The sequence below is a fragment of the Callorhinus ursinus genome, unplaced genomic scaffold (genome assembly GCF_003265705.2).
Source record: "Callorhinus ursinus isolate GAN/ISIS: 27379988/994484 unplaced genomic scaffold, GSC_fseal_2.0 scaffold80, whole genome shotgun sequence".
NCBI classification, from domain to species: domain Eukaryota; kingdom Metazoa; phylum Chordata; class Mammalia; order Carnivora; family Otariidae; genus Callorhinus; species Callorhinus ursinus.
The window spans coordinates 466,761-482,701 of NW_027397142.1; the positions used below are offsets into that span (position 1 = coordinate 466,761).

The 15,941-nt window shown below is 59.8% G+C and overlaps 2 protein-coding genes across 8 annotated transcripts in view; one reads left to right on the plus strand and one right to left on the minus strand.

The window, feature by feature from the left end:
* Window positions 1–596: 596 nt before the first annotated feature.
* On the plus strand, window positions 597–6,274 carry CHPF2 (chondroitin polymerizing factor 2). Of its 3 annotated transcripts, none has more exons than XM_025862144.2 (5): window positions 597–696; window positions 1,219–2,378; window positions 2,801–3,365; window positions 3,962–4,144; window positions 4,822–6,274. In XM_025862144.2, exons 2-5 carry the CDS (start codon window positions 2,098–2,100, stop codon window positions 6,127–6,129), a joined length of 2,337 nt encoding a protein of 778 aa, XP_025717929.1. In that variant the 5' UTR covers window positions 597–696; window positions 1,219–2,097; the 3' UTR covers window positions 6,130–6,274. The 3 variants fall into 3 exon arrangements, with proteins under 3 accessions (XP_025717929.1, XP_073743643.1, XP_025717928.1); XM_025862143.2 differs by having other exon boundaries at window positions 618–696; window positions 1,120–2,378; XM_073887542.1 differs by having other exon boundaries at window positions 613–2,378.
* Window positions 6,275–6,405: 131 nt separating this feature from the next.
* SMARCD3 (SWI/SNF related BAF chromatin remodeling complex subunit D3) overlaps window positions 6,406–15,941 on the minus strand; it is a 30,452-nt gene continuing 20,916 nt past the window's right edge. For 4 of the 5 annotated variants that reach the window (XM_073887545.1, XM_073887544.1, XM_073887547.1 and 1 more), the window contains 12 exons: window positions 12,570–12,781; window positions 10,825–10,867; window positions 9,852–9,974; window positions 9,608–9,730; window positions 9,261–9,356; window positions 9,000–9,101; window positions 8,626–8,787; window positions 7,733–7,830; window positions 7,429–7,564; window positions 7,027–7,149; window positions 6,806–6,907; window positions 6,406–6,586 (listed from right to left, as the gene is read on the minus strand). In XM_073887545.1, coding sequence (XP_073743646.1) covers window positions 6,533–6,586; window positions 6,806–6,907; window positions 7,027–7,149; window positions 7,429–7,564; window positions 7,733–7,830; window positions 8,626–8,787; window positions 9,000–9,101; window positions 9,261–9,356; window positions 9,608–9,730; window positions 9,852–9,974; window positions 10,825–10,867; window positions 12,570–12,781 — 1,374 coding nt within the window. In that variant the 3' untranslated portion in view covers window positions 6,406–6,532. Of the gene's footprint in view, window positions 6,587–6,805; window positions 6,908–7,026; window positions 7,150–7,428; window positions 7,565–7,732; window positions 7,831–8,625; window positions 8,788–8,999; window positions 9,102–9,260; window positions 9,357–9,607; window positions 9,731–9,851; window positions 9,975–10,824; window positions 10,868–12,569; window positions 12,782–15,664; window positions 15,932–15,941 lie in introns of those variants that run through there. The other variant, XM_073887543.1, reaches the window with a different exon arrangement.

Below are 15,941 nucleotides of genomic sequence, written 5' to 3' on the forward strand. Positions count from 1 at the left end.
CTCCTACCACTGTTCACTCAATTCTTTCTTTTCTTCTTTCTCTCTCTCTCTCTCTCTCTCTTTTTAAAGATTTTATTTATTTATTTGTGTGAGAGAGAGCGCGCACAAACTGGAAGAGCAGCAGGCAGAGGGAGAAGCGGACTCCCTGCCGAGCAACGAGCCCGATGCTCGATCCCAGGACCCTGCCATCATGACCTGAGCCGAAGGTCGACGCTTAAATGCCTGAGCCACCCAGGCGCCCCTCACTCAATACTTTCAACGCTAGCCCGCAACTTGGTAGGCAAATAACATTTCGGAAATAACTCAGTGGATGATGGGGTTCCGAAGCCCATTGGGAGAAGTCGCCGAGGAGCCAGAACCGCGCCCACTGAGGCGAAGGACATTTTATTTCCAAGGCAGACAAAAGTTGAGGTGGAAGATGCGGAGCGCCTCCGGCTCCACTCGTACCAGCGTCTGTGGGGCGCACGCCTCTTCTTCCGGGCGGGTGCCTGGCAGGGCCGCCACGTCATCCCCGCGGCGGCTGCGCGGTGCGGGGAAGGGGGCGGGGAGACCACCCGGGGCGGAGGCGGGGCGAGCGACCGGATGCTGTCACCATAGAGACCGGGACTGACGGCGAGCGGAAGAGGAAGGCGCGGGCCGGGCTGTGAGGTGGCAGCGGCTGCAGCGGCGGAGCTGGCGCCTCGGCCGGGCGCTGGGGTCTGTTCCCCCTTCCCCGCCCTTCCCCCTGCAGGGGCGACAGGGGCGCCGCTCCAGACGGCAGGAGCAGGTCCCACCCCCCCGCCCTCGCCCCTGCTCCCCAGGACGGCGCTGGCCGCATCGGCCACACCGGGCTGCCCATTACCGGTCCGCCGCCTCCCCTGGCCCTGCTGCAGGGCCTCCGCCTGTGGGACGCGGGTGTGCCTGCTGTCCCTCGCCCGCTGGCGCAGGCAGGGCCTTTGCCCCGCCGACGGGCCTGATAACGGGGTCTTTGCCTTCCTCTCCCGGCCGCAACCTCCATTCCCTCCGCCCGAACAAACCGAGCTGAGCCCCCCGGCCCCTCCTCGACAGTTCCGTGACGCAGCCGGTTTTATTTCTGTTTTGAGACTAACAGCTAAAACTCGCGTTGGGCCTTCCTTCTAGGACTGGAATTGGTCTTTGATCGCTGAGAGGGAGAGCAGCGGCGCTCGCCCTGGCAGCGGTCACGTCCGAAGCCAGCCAAGCCTCCGTTTGCTTTCACAGGATCCCGGTGTCGTCTTTAGCTGCTTCTCGTCCTCCCACTTTGGTTTGGCTTGGGTACCTGGGGCCCCGGTAAAACCAGACGCTGAATTGCTCTTACACAGCCAGAGTTACTGTCATTTGCTTCGTGTCTCCTCTCAGAAGAAGGTGGACGGCACCAGCCTCTCAGCAGCTGGGATTCAGAGAAGAATTGCCCTGCAGCATGGTTCCATCAGCCATTGTGCTCCTCTGAGAGGCTCTCAGTGCTGCGTCACCGTCTCTGTCCACCTCATGTGGGTGGGCAGAACTGTGCACCATGGCAGAGGCTCCTGACCACTCTCGACTGGGAGGAGGGGTTACTCTAGTAGCTGTGTGTTTCCTTAACACTCAGCAGTAGAGTAGAAAGGCCCTTAACCCATCCCCCCTGCTGGCCTTCAATAGCTAGTCGGCAGCCCCTTCAGTGAATCGAGTGAGAAACGTGCCCTCTGCCAGGTGCTCTTTGAAAAAGGCCTACTGACGAAGGCTCTTGTCGTTGAGGCTGTTATTTTGATGGAGTATGTGCTTTTCCCCAAAGGTGTGTGTAGCCCTTCATTTTGGGTTAGATTTGGCAGGATTAAGTTTTGTTCCCTCCTCTTTCTGGAAGACAGACCATAATCCCATTAATGGGTGAAATTGACTCTAATATGTGTTGCCATTTAGACTGAGGGTGGAATCTGGCACCTCGAGGACTGAAGCCCGGCCATACGCTTCCTGGGGATGCTGGGCCTGGAAGCAAACACACCTTGCTCTTTCATTGACTTCACTGACCCTAGGTTTCCTGGTTAAAACCGTAGGCCTGCTGTTGGCCTAAAGCCCACTAATCTATTGATTGATCCTTGAGGCCGTGCCCTCTGGGGCATACATATGGCAGGGCCTACCACCATGCGACTGAGCTCCCTGTTGGCTCTGCTGCGACCAGCACTGCCCCTCATCCTAGGGCTGTCTCTGGGATGCAGCCTGAGCCTCTTGCGGGTTTCCTGGATCCAGGGTGAGGGAGAAGATCCATGTGTAGAAGCTGTGGGGGAACCAGGAGTGCCACATAATCCAGACTCAAGAACTGGACTGGACCAAAGTGATGAAGACTTCAAACCCCGGATTGTCCCTTACTACAGGGATCCCAACAAGCCCTATAAGAAGGTGCTCAGGTGAGAGCTGTGTGCGTACATGGCCCCCGGACCCCACTTCTGCGCGGCTCTAAGGCCTTGCCTCTGCCTTCACTGGTAATCAGTGTTAGGCTCCTAGAACAATTCTTTGCCTTATTACCCATCATGGTTTGTTCCTATTTTTCCCTTCTCAGGTTTAAGAAAGTCTTGCCCATTGGTGTTAAATTTGTGTTGGATGTTCTTAAACAGGGCAGGAATTGCATCTAACCACCTAGTCATCCAATCCATCCTTAGTGGAACCCTCCCCAAATGAATTCCAGTGTCAGTGGATGCTCACTGGAGTAGCTCATTAATATCAATGAGGAGGTCTCTCCTCTCTTCATCCCTGGAGCGACGTATATGCTGGGCAAACTGGGCTCCTAAAGATTAAGGAGTTGACCCTTGGCCTGTTGGTCCCTCCACAGGACTCGGTATATCCAGACAGAGCTGGGCTCTCGGGAGCGGTTGCTGGTGGCTGTCCTGACCTCCAGGGCTACCCTGCCCACTCTGGCTGTGGCTGTCAACCGCACGGTGGCCCACCACTTCCCTCGATTACTGTACTTCACTGGGCAGCGAGGGGCGCGGACTCCTGCAGGAATGCAGGTGGTATCTCACGGGGATGAACGGCCAGCCTGGCTCATGTCAGAGACCCTGCGCCATCTCCACACACACTTTGGGGGCGACTACGACTGGTTCTTCATCATGCAGGATGACACGTATGTACAGGCCCCCCGCCTGGCAGCCCTTGCTGGCCACCTCAGCATCAACCAAGACCTGTACTTGGGCCGAGCCGAGGAGTTCATTGGCGCAGGCGAGCAGGCCCGGTACTGCCACGGGGGCTTTGGCTACCTGTTGTCACGGAGTCTCCTGCTTCGACTGCGGCCCCATCTGGACGGCTGCCGAGGAGACATTCTCAGTGCCCGTCCTGATGAGTGGCTTGGCCGCTGCCTCATCGACTCTCTGGGCATCGGCTGTGTCTCACAGCACCAGGTGACAGCCCTTTCAAGTCCATCTCGGTCCCCGACAATTCGTAGTGACTGAGTGATTGGTCTCCAGGGTGGGTGCTGCTGGCTCCTTCCCAGCAGCACGTTGGGGTTTTGTCCTTCCTAGCCACTGACCCTGGCTTAGAACCCTCGGGCTGTCAAAAGTGGCATCTTGTCAGGGGCCCTCTGGGCAAGATAGAAAGGTACCCCTACTCACCAGCTCCTCCCATCTGCCCCCCTGCCCTTTGCCCCCTCCCCTGACACATGCACAGTCATAAACAATCTGGGAATGTCCTAGACATGGCCACTGTCCTGGAGAAGTAAGGTAAACCAGAGTAGTGGAGCATTTTCTGGCTCATGGCTTTCATTCTCTTGAAACAGTGCGGTTCTTTGGGCAAAGAGGGCATCCTTAATTGCCTACTTCACATTCTTTTTTCCCAAGTCTGGTGAAAGTCAGGCCAAGCTTAAGGGGACACTGGAGTGAGCTCCTGCTCTCCCCCTGTTCTGTGGCAGCAACAGGGGTGAATGCGGAGTCTGGTTAAGGGTGGTGGGGACAGGCAGCCCCTCGTGTGTGGTTTTGATTGATCTGATTGGTCCCTTTAGGGGCAGCAGTATCGTTCATTTGAACTGGCCAAAAATAGGGACCCTGAGAAGGAGGGGAGCTCGGCTTTCCTGAGTGCCTTCGCAGTGCATCCCGTCTCCGAGGGAACCCTCATGTACAGGCTCCATAAGCGCTTCAGTGCTCTGGAGCTGGAGCGGGCGTACAGCGAGATAGAACAACTGCAGGTGAGCCTGGGTCCACGGTTGGAGCTCCCAGTGAGTGGGCAGCTGGGCGAGCGGGGAGGCTGGTGAGGTAGGAAGAGGCTGACCATACCTAAATATAAACATCTCCAAGGAGAAGGGGCCCATGGGCACCCGGGTCAGTCATAAGAGAAGGTCCTGGCCCGACCTGGATGGAGTGAAAAGGGTTTGCAGGTGCACTATGAGGATTAGGGCTCGGTACAGCGCTTAGACACGATTGTTTTAGTGCCCCTCCACTGGAGACGCAGAAGCCTCGAAGTCCCTGGATTTCTAGCATCGTCCTTAAAAAGCCCAAGGGTAGACGTGGAAGAACGCTCCAGTGGGTCGTGGTTGTGAGTGGTGGAATGAATGCGGGTGAAAGCAAAGGTTCAGTCCTGAAGAAGGTGTACTGTGGGTGTGGGAGAGAAAGGCTGCGGGGCTTTAACCTCTGCCAAAGCACATTTTCCACCTCTTCCTTTCTCGGAGCAACTGTGTAAGGTGTGTAGGATTCATATGCTTTGTGCATTTTACAGACAAGAATGGAAAGGGGATTGAACGAGTAGCCCGGGGGCACCTCACTACCTGTTGACAGAGTCAGGACAGAGCTAAGAACCCAGGACGCTAGAGCCGGGTCGGTCCCTGACTCCTGAGAGGGCACTAACTGTGCGTCCCTCCCACCCTAGGCTCAGATCCAGAACCTGACCGTGCTGACCCCCGAGGGCGAGGCAGGGCTGAGCTGGCCCATCGGGCTCCCGGCCCCTTTCACGCCACACTCTCGATTTGAGGTGCTGGGCTGGGACTACTTCACAGAGCAGCATACCTTCTCCTGTGCAGACGGGTCCCCCAAGTGCCCACTGCAGGGGGCCAGCAGGGCCGATGTGGGTGACGCAGTGGAGACTGCTTTGGAGCAGCTAAATCGGCGCTACCAGCCCCGCCTGCGCTTTCAGAAGCAGCGGCTGCTCAACGGCTATCGGCGCTTCGACCCGGCGCGGGGCATGGAGTACACCCTGGACCTCCTGCTGGAAGCCGTGACGCAGCGCGGGCACCGGCGGGCCCTGGCACGAAGGGTCAGCCTGCTGCGGCCGCTGAGCCGGGTGGAGATCCTGCCCATGCCCTATGTCACAGAGGCCACCCGCGTGCAGCTCGTGCTGCCGCTCCTGGCGGCCGAAGCCGCCGCAGCCCTGGCTTTCCTGGAGGCCTTTGCGGCCGGTGTCCTGGAGCCACGAGAGCACGCGCTGCTCACCCTGCTGCTGGTCTACGGACCCCGGGAAGGTGGCCGAGGGGCCCCAGAGCCATTCCTTGGGGTGAAGGCGGCAGCGGCCGAGTTAGAGCAACGGTACCCGGGGACCAGGCTGGCCTGGCTCGCGGTGCGCGCAGAGGCCCCTTCGCAGGTGCGGCTCATGGACGTGGTCTCTAAGAAGCACCCGGTGGACACACTCTTCTTCCTCACCACCGTGTGGACCAGGCCCGGGCCCGAAGTCCTCAACCGCTGCCGAATGAACGCCATCTCTGGCTGGCAGGCCTTCTTCCCAGTGCATTTCCAGGAGTTCAACCCTGCCCTGGCACCACAGAGATCTCCCCCAGGGCCCCCGGGAGCCGGCCCTGACCCCCCGTCCCCTCCCGGGGCCGACGCTGCCCGGGGGGCTCCCGTGGGAGGCAGGTTTGACCGACAGGCTTCCGCGGAGGGCTGCTTCTACAACGCCGACTACCTGGCGGCCCGAGCCCGGCTGGCTGGTGAACTGGCAGGCCAGGAAGAGGAGGAAGCCCTGGAGGGGCTGGAGGTGATGGATGTTTTCCTCCGGTTCTCAGGGCTCCACCTCTTCCGGGCCGTGGAGCCAGGGCTGGTGCAGAAGTTCTCCCTGCGGGACTGTAGCCCACGGCTCAGCGAGGAGCTCTACCACCGCTGCCGCCTCAGCAACCTGGAGGGGCTGGGGGGCCGGGCCCAGCTCGCAGTGGCGCTGTTTGAGCCGGAGCAGGCCAACAGCACCTAGCACGGCCCGGGGCCCTGCCCCTCCGTGCAGTTCCCCTCTCGGCCGCAGCCCCGGGAAGGGCAAGGCAAAACGGATGGACAGATGGAGAGCTTGTGGCTGTATTTTTTTAATAAGAAAAATGTTATTAAAAGTGTCTTCTGCCAAACTGTTTTTAGGTCTAGGGAAAATGGAGTAAAGAGAAGACTCTGAGGGAGGGGGTGGGGAATCTTCCCAGAGGGACCCACCGCCTTCCCCTTGTCCTTCCTCCCCAGTTGCCAATGACACACAAGGCTGCTCTCAGATGCATGACCTTTAATCATTCCCCTGCCTCACCCAGAAGGTGTCAGGGGAGTGATGGCAGAGCCCCCGGGGGGCCAGGGCCCCGGGCGCGGAGGCCCACAGTGGTGCTCATTCACGGGGGCTCCTAGGTGTTGCGCACAACCAGCGACTGCTCCAGCTCCTGCCTGCGCTGCTGGATCTTGAGGGAAATAAGAGCAGTAGCAGGGTTACGCTGTTGCTGGTGAGTGACAGGCCAGTCCCCACCACCCAGCCACCCTGGAAGAGCATCTGGGGGCAGGGAGGGCTCCTCCGCGGTGAGGGGGTTGGTGGAGCAGCAAGGGCCGCTGACGGGGCTGGGAAGGGAGGCTTCTCTGGGAGTGAGGGGGGGGAGGCCTGAGGTACCCGGGCCCCTCCACACCTTGCAGTAGAAATAGCGGCTGACGGCTTCCTGGGACCAGGGCTGGTGGTAGAACTCAGCCCGGCGCTCCTCCTCAGGGTTGCCTGCCACATCTGTCATCACCTGGGAGGGAGCAGCGGGGTCAGCCCTGAGCCTGGACCCCCTCCAGCCCTTGTGTAACCACCTTTACTGTCTTCCCAATATGCTTCTCTTCCATCCAGTGCTCCCTGAGTCCCCTTCACCTTGAGGTCCCGGCTCTGGGAGCGGAGCAGGTCTTGGATGTAGCCTTTGGGGTCTCTGGAGAAGCTTAGCATGAAGTCCCTCTGGATCTTGAGCTGGTTTATGGACTCAATCGTCTCATGGATCTACAGGTAGAAAGAAAGACGCTTTCACCTGGCCATGGTGATGTGGGAGAGAAGGGGAAGGAGGAGAGGGGCCAGCGGGGGGAGGGGTTTGCTGCTGTTCCTTTGAAGGGCAATCCCTGGGGTCCGGGCCTGGGGAAGGGGGGATGGGCAGAGCTCTAAGTAGCAAGGGAAGGGCCACCTGCCCCCTTCATCTCTCCATAGGCCTGTGCTCTCGTCTCTTGTCTGTATTTTGTCATTTCGGGGTTAATGTCCCACTCTAGCTCTGGGCTCTGGCCCCACCTTACTGTCCAGAGCGCTGATCTCCTGCTGGTTGGCCGTGGACAGGAGGAAGCTGCTCATCTGTCCCTTCAGTGGCTCCTCTACCTCCACGTCAATATCGTAGCACGCCGTCTTCTTCTGGTCCGACGGGTCCACGCTGCCAGGGAAGTCCAGCCCTTGGTATCCGCGCTGCTCCCACAGAGGCCAGAGGGTCCCAGGGGCAGATGCGGTGGTGGGGGCTGGGGGGGGAAGCGGGGGGAGGGGAGAAAGAGGGAGGGCAGGACTGCAATGATTCCCCGGTCTGAGGAGCAAGCTGGGGCCTCACCTGATAACGTGGTTGATGACAATAGGGTCAGGGGGCAATAGCAGAGCTGTGAGGCGCTGGGGAATCTCAGAAAACTTCAGCCGCGGGCAATCAAAAATCTGAAGCAGGAGAGAAAGAGACCAATTTCATCTGCTTGAAAAGAGTGCAACTACAGTCCTAGATCCTTCCATTCTGGGATGGCCACAAGACGCCAAGAGCAAGTCTAACTCCAGTGCTGCTGGGGCAGGGACGAGGGTGGCAGTGGGTGGTGGAGTGAGGACAAGGGCGTGGGTTGGTGCAGTGCAGTGGTTGAAAGCACCGGCCCTGGGTCTGTGGCCGCCGAGGGGCAAATCCTGCCTCTTCCATTGACACCACAACCTCGGGCCAGTCCCCTGAGCTCTCAGGCCTCGGTTTCTTCATGTCCAGGGTGGGGACGGTAACTACCAGGGTGGTTGGGAAAACTAAGTGGATGAGGCCACACTGCCTGCAACAGTGCCTGGCACACGACAAGTGCTCAATAAACATCCACCGCTATTTTACTCCTCGGGTTTATCTGCCGTGTTTATTTAAACAGCTTTACGAATAATAATCTCTACTTTGGTAGAGTCTGGATCCAGGACTAGAACCCAGGGATCCTAACTCTCAAGTGCCAAGAATATTATGTTCCCCAAACTGTTGGCCTTTTAAGGTTCCAGATCTTTCTAAACTGGCTTGGCTAAAGGGGATGGGCTGCGGGCGAGGAGCTACGCCACGGTTGGGCCTGCACTAGGACCCTGCTTACCGTTTGTGATACCCAGGAATCTAGACGTGGGGGAGGGGGTGTTGCCGTTAGTCGTTAGTCGTTAGTCGAGGCACCTCCCCTATTGGGACCTCTGCCTGCCCCCCAACATCCCTGAGATCAGGGGAGAGGGTACCTGCTGGAAGTATTTGTCCCCATTGATGTATTCCTTGTCATGCGAGTCCTGCAGCCTGTTGGTCTTCACATACTGCCAGAGGGCCTGCACGATGGCTGAGCGGCTCTGTGTGTGCAATCCCAGCAGCCGAGCCAGGCGGGGGTCCAGTTTGAATTGGGGAGGCTGGGGAAAGACGGCCGCGAAAATAAAAGCGAGGGAGTGGGAAGAGCTCAGGGCCAGGCAGCTTGGGACTGGGGGGGACGTGATGACTGGGCTCCTGGGAAACATGCTTCTGGAGAAGGTGAGGTTGGGAGGAGCATGGGGTCCCTCGGGGTGCGCTCCCTTGAAGCCGAGGCCTGCCCTAAGAGCAAGGGTGTGGGGGGAGGGGCACGGACCTGGTAGTCCAGCATGAGGAGCAGTGTGCAGCGTACACTCAGGTCCCCCGGCCTCTTCACCTGGAACCCGTCCGTCTCCTGGGTGGTGGGTGTCCGGTGCCACTGCCCAGCGGGGAGGAGAGCTGGGTCACCTCACAGGCCCATCTGGGCTGCTGGGCCCAGGGGCGCTCGGGTGGTCCCTGCTCCAGATCCGCGCGGCTGAGGGGACGCTGGTCCCTGGAAGGGTGGCTGTCCCCGGGGCAGAAGAGGTCTGGGTCTTACCTCAACTAGGTGGTTGTCGGGGCCATAAAGGTCTTTGTCCAGCTCAATGACCAAACTCTTGAAGAAGGAAGAGAACTTCCGCTTCTGCTTGCTGGGCTGTGGGGGCAGGACAGGGACCGTGGGGGCACGACAGGGACCGGGGGGGCACGATGAGTCGGGGGTGGGTGGGGCTGGTCGGGTAGGGCAGCGCGGCTAGAAGCAGGCCTCGGCACCTGGACTGTCTCCTCAGGCCGCCCACCCCTGGCTGGGCCTGACTCCCTAACCCATGGTGCAAACATCTCGTTCTGTCCTCAGCTCAGCCCCGTACCCGCCCCAGGACACCTGGAGAGACCTGGGCCAGGACGTACGTCATCCAGGAGCTTCCCCTCCACCCGCAGCTCCCAGGAGGCAATGCTGCCATCAGAATCTTCAGCATCGGGCTTCGCAGGGTTAAAAGTATTGGAGATATAAAGACGCAGCTTCCGCTTTTGCTGTAGAAACAAAGAGTGTAGTACCGAGCCAAGGCTGTGTGCTCCCACTCCCGGGGCAATCCTACTCCTCCATCCTTGGAACAGGACCCAGAGCCCTCTTCCTGCCCCCAAATCAAGACACCTTCATTGGCCTCTTTAGAGCCTCCTGGATGTCCACCCGCTTCCGCATGATGGTTTGATCCAGTTTCCTCTCAAATGCCAGGAGGTCCATATAAGCCTGGGACTCGGGGACCAGCTCCCGGATCTGGAACAGAAGGAGCAAGACGGGGAACCAGGGGCTCAGCCAGTGTTGTAGGTGGAATGTGCGTGTCTTACGGTCCCAGGGTACAAAGGGTGTAGAGGGGCGCTGGCCAGGTTCTGGGCACGCAACTTTGGGAGTGCCAACGGGGACTTCTCCCCAGGACTGCGTATCCAGCAGAAAGGACCTCAACACGTAGGGATACACGCTGCTTCTCCCTCGACGGAGAAACATTTCATCACTAGGGGCAGCCGCAGCAGCCACGGAGCCCAGCAACTAGGGCTTCACCTCCTCATCTTGTCCTTGCCCTTGTCACGTGGCCTCTGGACCTTCCTGGGGTGTCTGCAAAGTGCCTGGGACCCTGGGGTGCCTGAGACAGAGGGTGTCGCTGCTTGCCTCTACCCTGCCACCCCACCTCGTCGCTCCACCTGACGTCTCAGCTGTACCACCCCCCACGCCCAGCTTGGCCTGGGTTCACTTACGACATCCAGGCCTTCTGGCCAGCCTCAGTTCCCTTCACTCCCCCTGCCAGCCTTTGGTCCCCTAGCTCTTGTGCCCTCTTTGTCCCACACCTGTATTTATGTCTGCGGACTGCTGGAGCTCAGTCCACTGCACCCGGGGCCCAGTACCCTACCTCTTCCGGCTCCGCTCCTTCCCTCTGCCCCACCCCCTCCCTCTGGCCGGGGAGCCCCACTTCTTAATTAGCTTTTTAAACAAAAAGTGAAAGTGGCTGTGACGCTGAAGCTCTGCTCCTAAGGGGGGAGGGGAAGCAGCCCCGGGTGGTGGGGTGGGGGGAGAGGAGGCAGAGCAGCGAAGGGTTGAGGGTGGGCTGGGGGCTGCTGTGAAAGGCACTCACCCTTTGAGGGAGGATTTTGTCAGCCATCTTCCTCCTCTTGGCACTGTACATTTTTTAAAGAAAAAACCAGGTTACCATGGCGACAGATCTGGGAGTAACGAGGCCACCTGCTAAATTATCCCGACATCTCCACCCGCCTGGCTGGGGTTCCCACAGCCCGCTTGTCTGCCCGCCCAAGGGGCTATGGCAGTGGTGTCTGGCATGGCGCTACGTCCTCTCGTGGGGAGCAGATGCGGCCCCGGTCCTTTCTCTAGCCCGGGAGCCCCTTTCCACCCCCACCATATCCTCAGGCCAGAGAAATTTAGACTTGGGGGGGTGGGGAAGCTGCAAAAGTGTTTGAGAAAAGCTAGGGAGGGGGAGGACAGAGGAGAGGGAGGAGGGATTCTGAGGACTTTCCCTTTCTGTTAAGCAGGGGTGCACAGCCCAAGGTGGCCTGAGCTCAGAGGGAGGGGAGCCGTGTCGGACACCCTCTCCCATCCCTGGAGCAGGGGGTGATGGGTGAAGCCGGTGAGGACTTGCACCCCTGGCACCCTGGGCTTGGAAGGGGATGCTGACAGGCCCTCGGATCACCCGCCAACAGGGTCCAGAAACACAACCAGAAGGATCCAGAGAGAGGGTTCTCCTGTGGGGTGTGACTGCAGGCTGGATTTGGGGTGGCAGCTGAGACTTGGACTCTTCTTGACCCGCTAGCTGCTTCTGATTCCCAAAAGCACCCCCAGAAGATCCTTGGCGAGTTGAGATTAGAACCCAGCCTGGAGGATGGCTCTGTACCATCCCTGTGTGGTGATAACCACTGCCCCCTCCCTTCCAAAAGCCTATTCTAAGGCTCAGTAAACACCTTTCATTAAAGGTCTGATTTGTTTTGAAGAAATTACCTATGTGAAACTCTCCATTTATACAAATCAGGAACTTGTTTACTGTATAAAAGGATGATTCACTTTGCAAAAGAATTGATCATGGGATTCCTATAAATGGTGAATTTTCCTTGATGTGTAAAAAATATTTAATAATGAGGTAAAATCCATATTACTCCTTTTATAGGACTCCATCTGGTGTGCAAAGGGAAGCATGTGTGTTTGGTTAAATAGTGAAACCCAGAGGGGCATCTCTCTTGCCAGACACCAGCAGGGGCTTTTGGGGTGCCACCAGCTGGCTCAGACGGGGAAACGGGCTGGTCCCTGGTGGCTGTGGGGCAGACCTGGTCCCGAGGATAGATTATGGCAGCTCTTCAACCTCTGAGTGCCTAGGAATCACCTGAGAGCAGGACTGTGCAGGAGACCACCCACAGGGCAAATCCCCAGGCTCCACCCCCCTGGCCAGAGAGTCAGATTGAGAATATCTGGAGTGGGGCTTTTAAACAGTCAAGCCAGGGTACGGAGGGCGGTGCACTGGACAGCCACACTTGGGAGAAACACAGTCCCTAAAGCTCAGCCCTCGGTCCTACCGCCAGCCCCACCCCCACCCCAAAGGCTGAAGCGTCTCCCAGAACCTGGGGACAAGGGGGGAGAGAAGGACCGAGCAGGTGACAAGGACAAGGGCGCGACGGCTGCAGCTTCGGTCTCTACGGTGGGCACACAAAGGAACCTGACCAGTGCCCCCTCGGACCACCTCCCCAGAGGGCATCCCACCCAGGACGGCTCGTTCCTTGCTGATCCTTCTTCCTCGCTCCTTCCAATCTCGCTCCTCACCCACCCCGTCCCTGGGGTCCCGTGGCCCGCCCCCCGTCCGCTCTGGGCCCCACTCACCTGCGGCTCCGCGCGGGGGCGGTGGGCACCGGCTGGCCCTGGCTCTGGGCCTGGCTCTGGCCGGGCGGGGGCGCTGCTCGCTTGCGGGCGGGCTCCATGCCCGCGGGGGCCAGGCCGGGTCGCACGGCGGGGCTGCCCATGTACGGGGAGCCCGGGGGGCCCATGGGCGCCCCCTGGTGGGGCATCCGGGCTCCAGACGGCATCCCGGGGCGCTGGTGGGGGGGGGGGGCGGGGGCGGGGGCGGAGGTGAAGCAGAAACTGGCGCCCGCCGGTCAGACCAGGACCCCGGTTCCAGGCGCGGTGAGCCGCGTCTCTCCCACCCCAAGCCCCCCGGCCGGTGACCCTGATGCCGCCAGCGTGAGCGAGGGGTGGGAGGGGCAGGGGCGCCGCAACCGCGCGGCTTGGCGGAGGGGGCTTTGCGTCTCGCTGCAGGAAGCTAACTGAAGCCAGGCAACTGCACTGGGCATCGCCAGCCTCGGATTTGCGGAAGGTACCGCGAAAATGAATATTAATGGCGCCTTTCAACCTTTTCAAAGGATGTTCACATCCACATGCTCATCTGCAAGACAGACTGAGGGGGTCTTTCCAACCCCACTTGACAGATGAGGCAACCGTGGCTCAAGGAGAAAAGCGACCTAGCCAAGGTCACGCAGCTCCTCCTAGCAAAGGCAGCACTGAACCGCCGTTTCCTGAGGGGCCAGGACTGTTTGCTCTCTGCAGCTTCATCTGGGTTAGAGGCCCAGCTCCCTGCTAGGACTTCTGCCCCTTTCCCCTCCTTGCTTCTCAGGCCACTTCCTGGGCTGTCCTTCCGTGCACTTGCCCTCCCCACCTTAACCCGCCCTTCTCTCTGGGCCCCTGCTTTTGACCCCTCAGCTCCAACCACACCCCCTTTGGCTGATTCCAAACCTCCACACCCAGGTGCTCTGACGACTTAGCCCACCGCCCCCCCCCCCAATTTGCTCCTAAGGTGAAGGCTGGAGGCAGCAGGAGCCGGTGAGGTCACCCCCTACCAGAATTCCCTGACAGGACAGGAGGCAGCTGGGCTGGAGGTGGGCTGCCCAGAGGGCTTGGAGAGCTCAAAGACAGCGGCATTTCCTTTCCATCCATTTCTCCCTTCCTGTCCGCCTGCAGAACTCCTTCACTTCCCACCCTGCCCCGGGGAGGTAGGAAGTCAGGGCTCAAAGGGGGCCGTGGAGAGCGAAATGAGGCAGGTGTATTCCCCTGCCACCTCAGATGGGATGTAGAGGAGATGCAAATTCATTGAGTGAAGTGTTTCACAGACTTTTAAAACCCCACTTGTTCAGATTCCAGAACAGGGATTGGGGAAGACCAGAGAGGCTGTGAAGTGGAGGGTGGGTGGGAAGGGGACAAAGAGAGCAGGAAGGAGATTAGGGAGCAAGGGATGCACCCCCCCATGCCCCTGTTACCTTTTACACGCTACCCACTTTGCCCCCTAGAGTGCAGATGCCCCCCCCCCCCGGCACAAGGAGGAGCCCTGAGCCGAGCTGGGTGACCAACTCTCCCTCCTGTCCCTCTTGCCCTGTACTAGGTCTCACCCTAACTCCCAGCCAGCTGTCTCTGTCCATCTCTCCCACAGTGAAAACTGCCTGTCCATGTGTCTGCCTCCCCCACCCCACCTGAGCCTGTCACTCATATCTCCAGAGTGGTGGCCCAGAATGGAGCCTAGGCCCAGCCCCACCAGTACAGATAGGGTACTGGGAGTGAAGCGGTGGGACTCACAGCCACCCAAGAACCGAAGCTCTAAGTTGTCTAGATTAAAAAAAACAAAAACAAAAAACCCCACATGTATAGCCCCCTCTCTCCCCTAGATGGGCCTTTGTAAAGGGACTTCACCAAACAGCGTGGTTAGGACTGGCAACTTGGCTGACTGACACGGGCACCCCTGGGAAGTTGCCTCAGAGATCTCTGGGACTGGAGAACAGGCTGCCCAGGAAGCCCCTTTACCCAATCAGCTGCTCTCCCATTTTTCAAGGCCAGCGATACTTGCTGATCTGCTGAAGAGGCCCCGAGAGAGAAGATTCCAGAGCCCCCAGAGGGCTGTGCCAGCTACTGGGACCACCCCAACGAAGGGCCAAGATTCTAGGGACTCTGGCCTCCCTCACTGAGAACGTGCCTTCTTTGGGGTCACAACCAAATTTGGCCATAGTCAACTTGACTGCCTCCTCTGCACCCAGCTCCAACCCCCGTAGCCATTGCAAGTCCTACAGCCCCTGCCTCTCCCATTCTGCTGCCCTCCACGCTTCTCCCAGCCTGGCTTCTGCTGTCTCAGCCTGAGGTCCCATCCCCTCAGGGCACCCTGGGCTCCCTTAGGCTCCCTGTGTGCCTTCCAAGTCTGCTCCTGGCGGGAAGGTGCCGCCCTGCCCCTTTGGCCTCTAGGCCGCACATCCCTGACTGCAGCCCTTCCTTCACACCTTTGAGGATTTAAGGACATCAGCTTCTGGTGGGCTGAGTCTGCCAAGGGGATCTTCAGACCCCTTAACTTGGGGTCTGTCCCTAGAGAGGGTCTCTCTCTCTCTGACCCTGATGGCAGAGGCCATCAGCAAAGCCCCAGAGCCCTCCTGCCAGGATGCAGAGGTTGTTCAGCCAGAGAGCTTCCCGCTCCCAGTGCCTCCAGGGTCACCTGCTCCTTGCTCCCGGAGACACAATCAGAGAGACACTGTCCCAACGGATGAGCAGACAACCAGCCCACCCAGTGCCGTGTCCCCCACCCCCACCCGCAGGGCAGGGGAACACCTGGGCCCGCGAGGAAGAGAACAGAAGACAACACGTCTGGTACAGAGGGGACCCCCTCCACACTCTTGGGGGGGACAGTCCCCAAGTCCCACCCCCAGCCCCTGACAAGAACCCACGCAAACGCCTCCCGTCCCCGCCCGGGCACCGATCCCCGGCCCGCCGCCTGACGACGTGTTCGAGTGCCAGGGCGCCGGCACAGTCCTGGGGCTGGGCCGCGGGGCCGTGGCGCCCCTGCCAGAGGGGTGGGAGAGCGGGAGCCCCCTCCCGGCCCCTCCCGATCATCCCTCCATTCAGCCCGAGCCAGCTCGCTCACCCTCCCCCGCTAACTTTCCCCCACTCACCACCCCATGGACCAGAAACTCAAAAAGTTTGCTTTTCGTGGCTTTGCGCGCCCCTCCGGCAACTTCGTCCGCGGCCATCGGGGTGGGCTCAGCGGCTCCTCTCACTCTCTCTCTCTCTTCCTCTTTCTTTCCCTTTTCTGCCTTTTTTTTTCCTCCAACTCTCCCCTCTGAGTCCTGCTGGGCTCTCTCACACTTCTACTCGAGCGGAGTGGGGAGGGGGCCCCTTCAGGGCTGCCCTGACGGCCCACGGCCCACGCCGCCGCCGCCCGCCCGCCGC

Bases quoted from the DNA above. Each gene is read 5' to 3' on its own strand.
- CHPF2 (XM_025862144.2), top strand. From the start codon at position 2,098: ATGGCAGGGCCTACCACCATGCGACTGAGCTCCCTGTTGGCTCTGCTG. The intron at 2,379-2,800 runs GTGAGAGCTGTG...GTCCCTCCACAG, and splicing joins CCCTATAAGAAGGTGCTCAG to GACTCGGTATATCCAGACAG. The intron at 3,366-3,961 runs GTGACAGCCCTT...TGGTCCCTTTAG, and splicing joins GCTGTGTCTCACAGCACCAG to GGGCAGCAGTATCGTTCATT.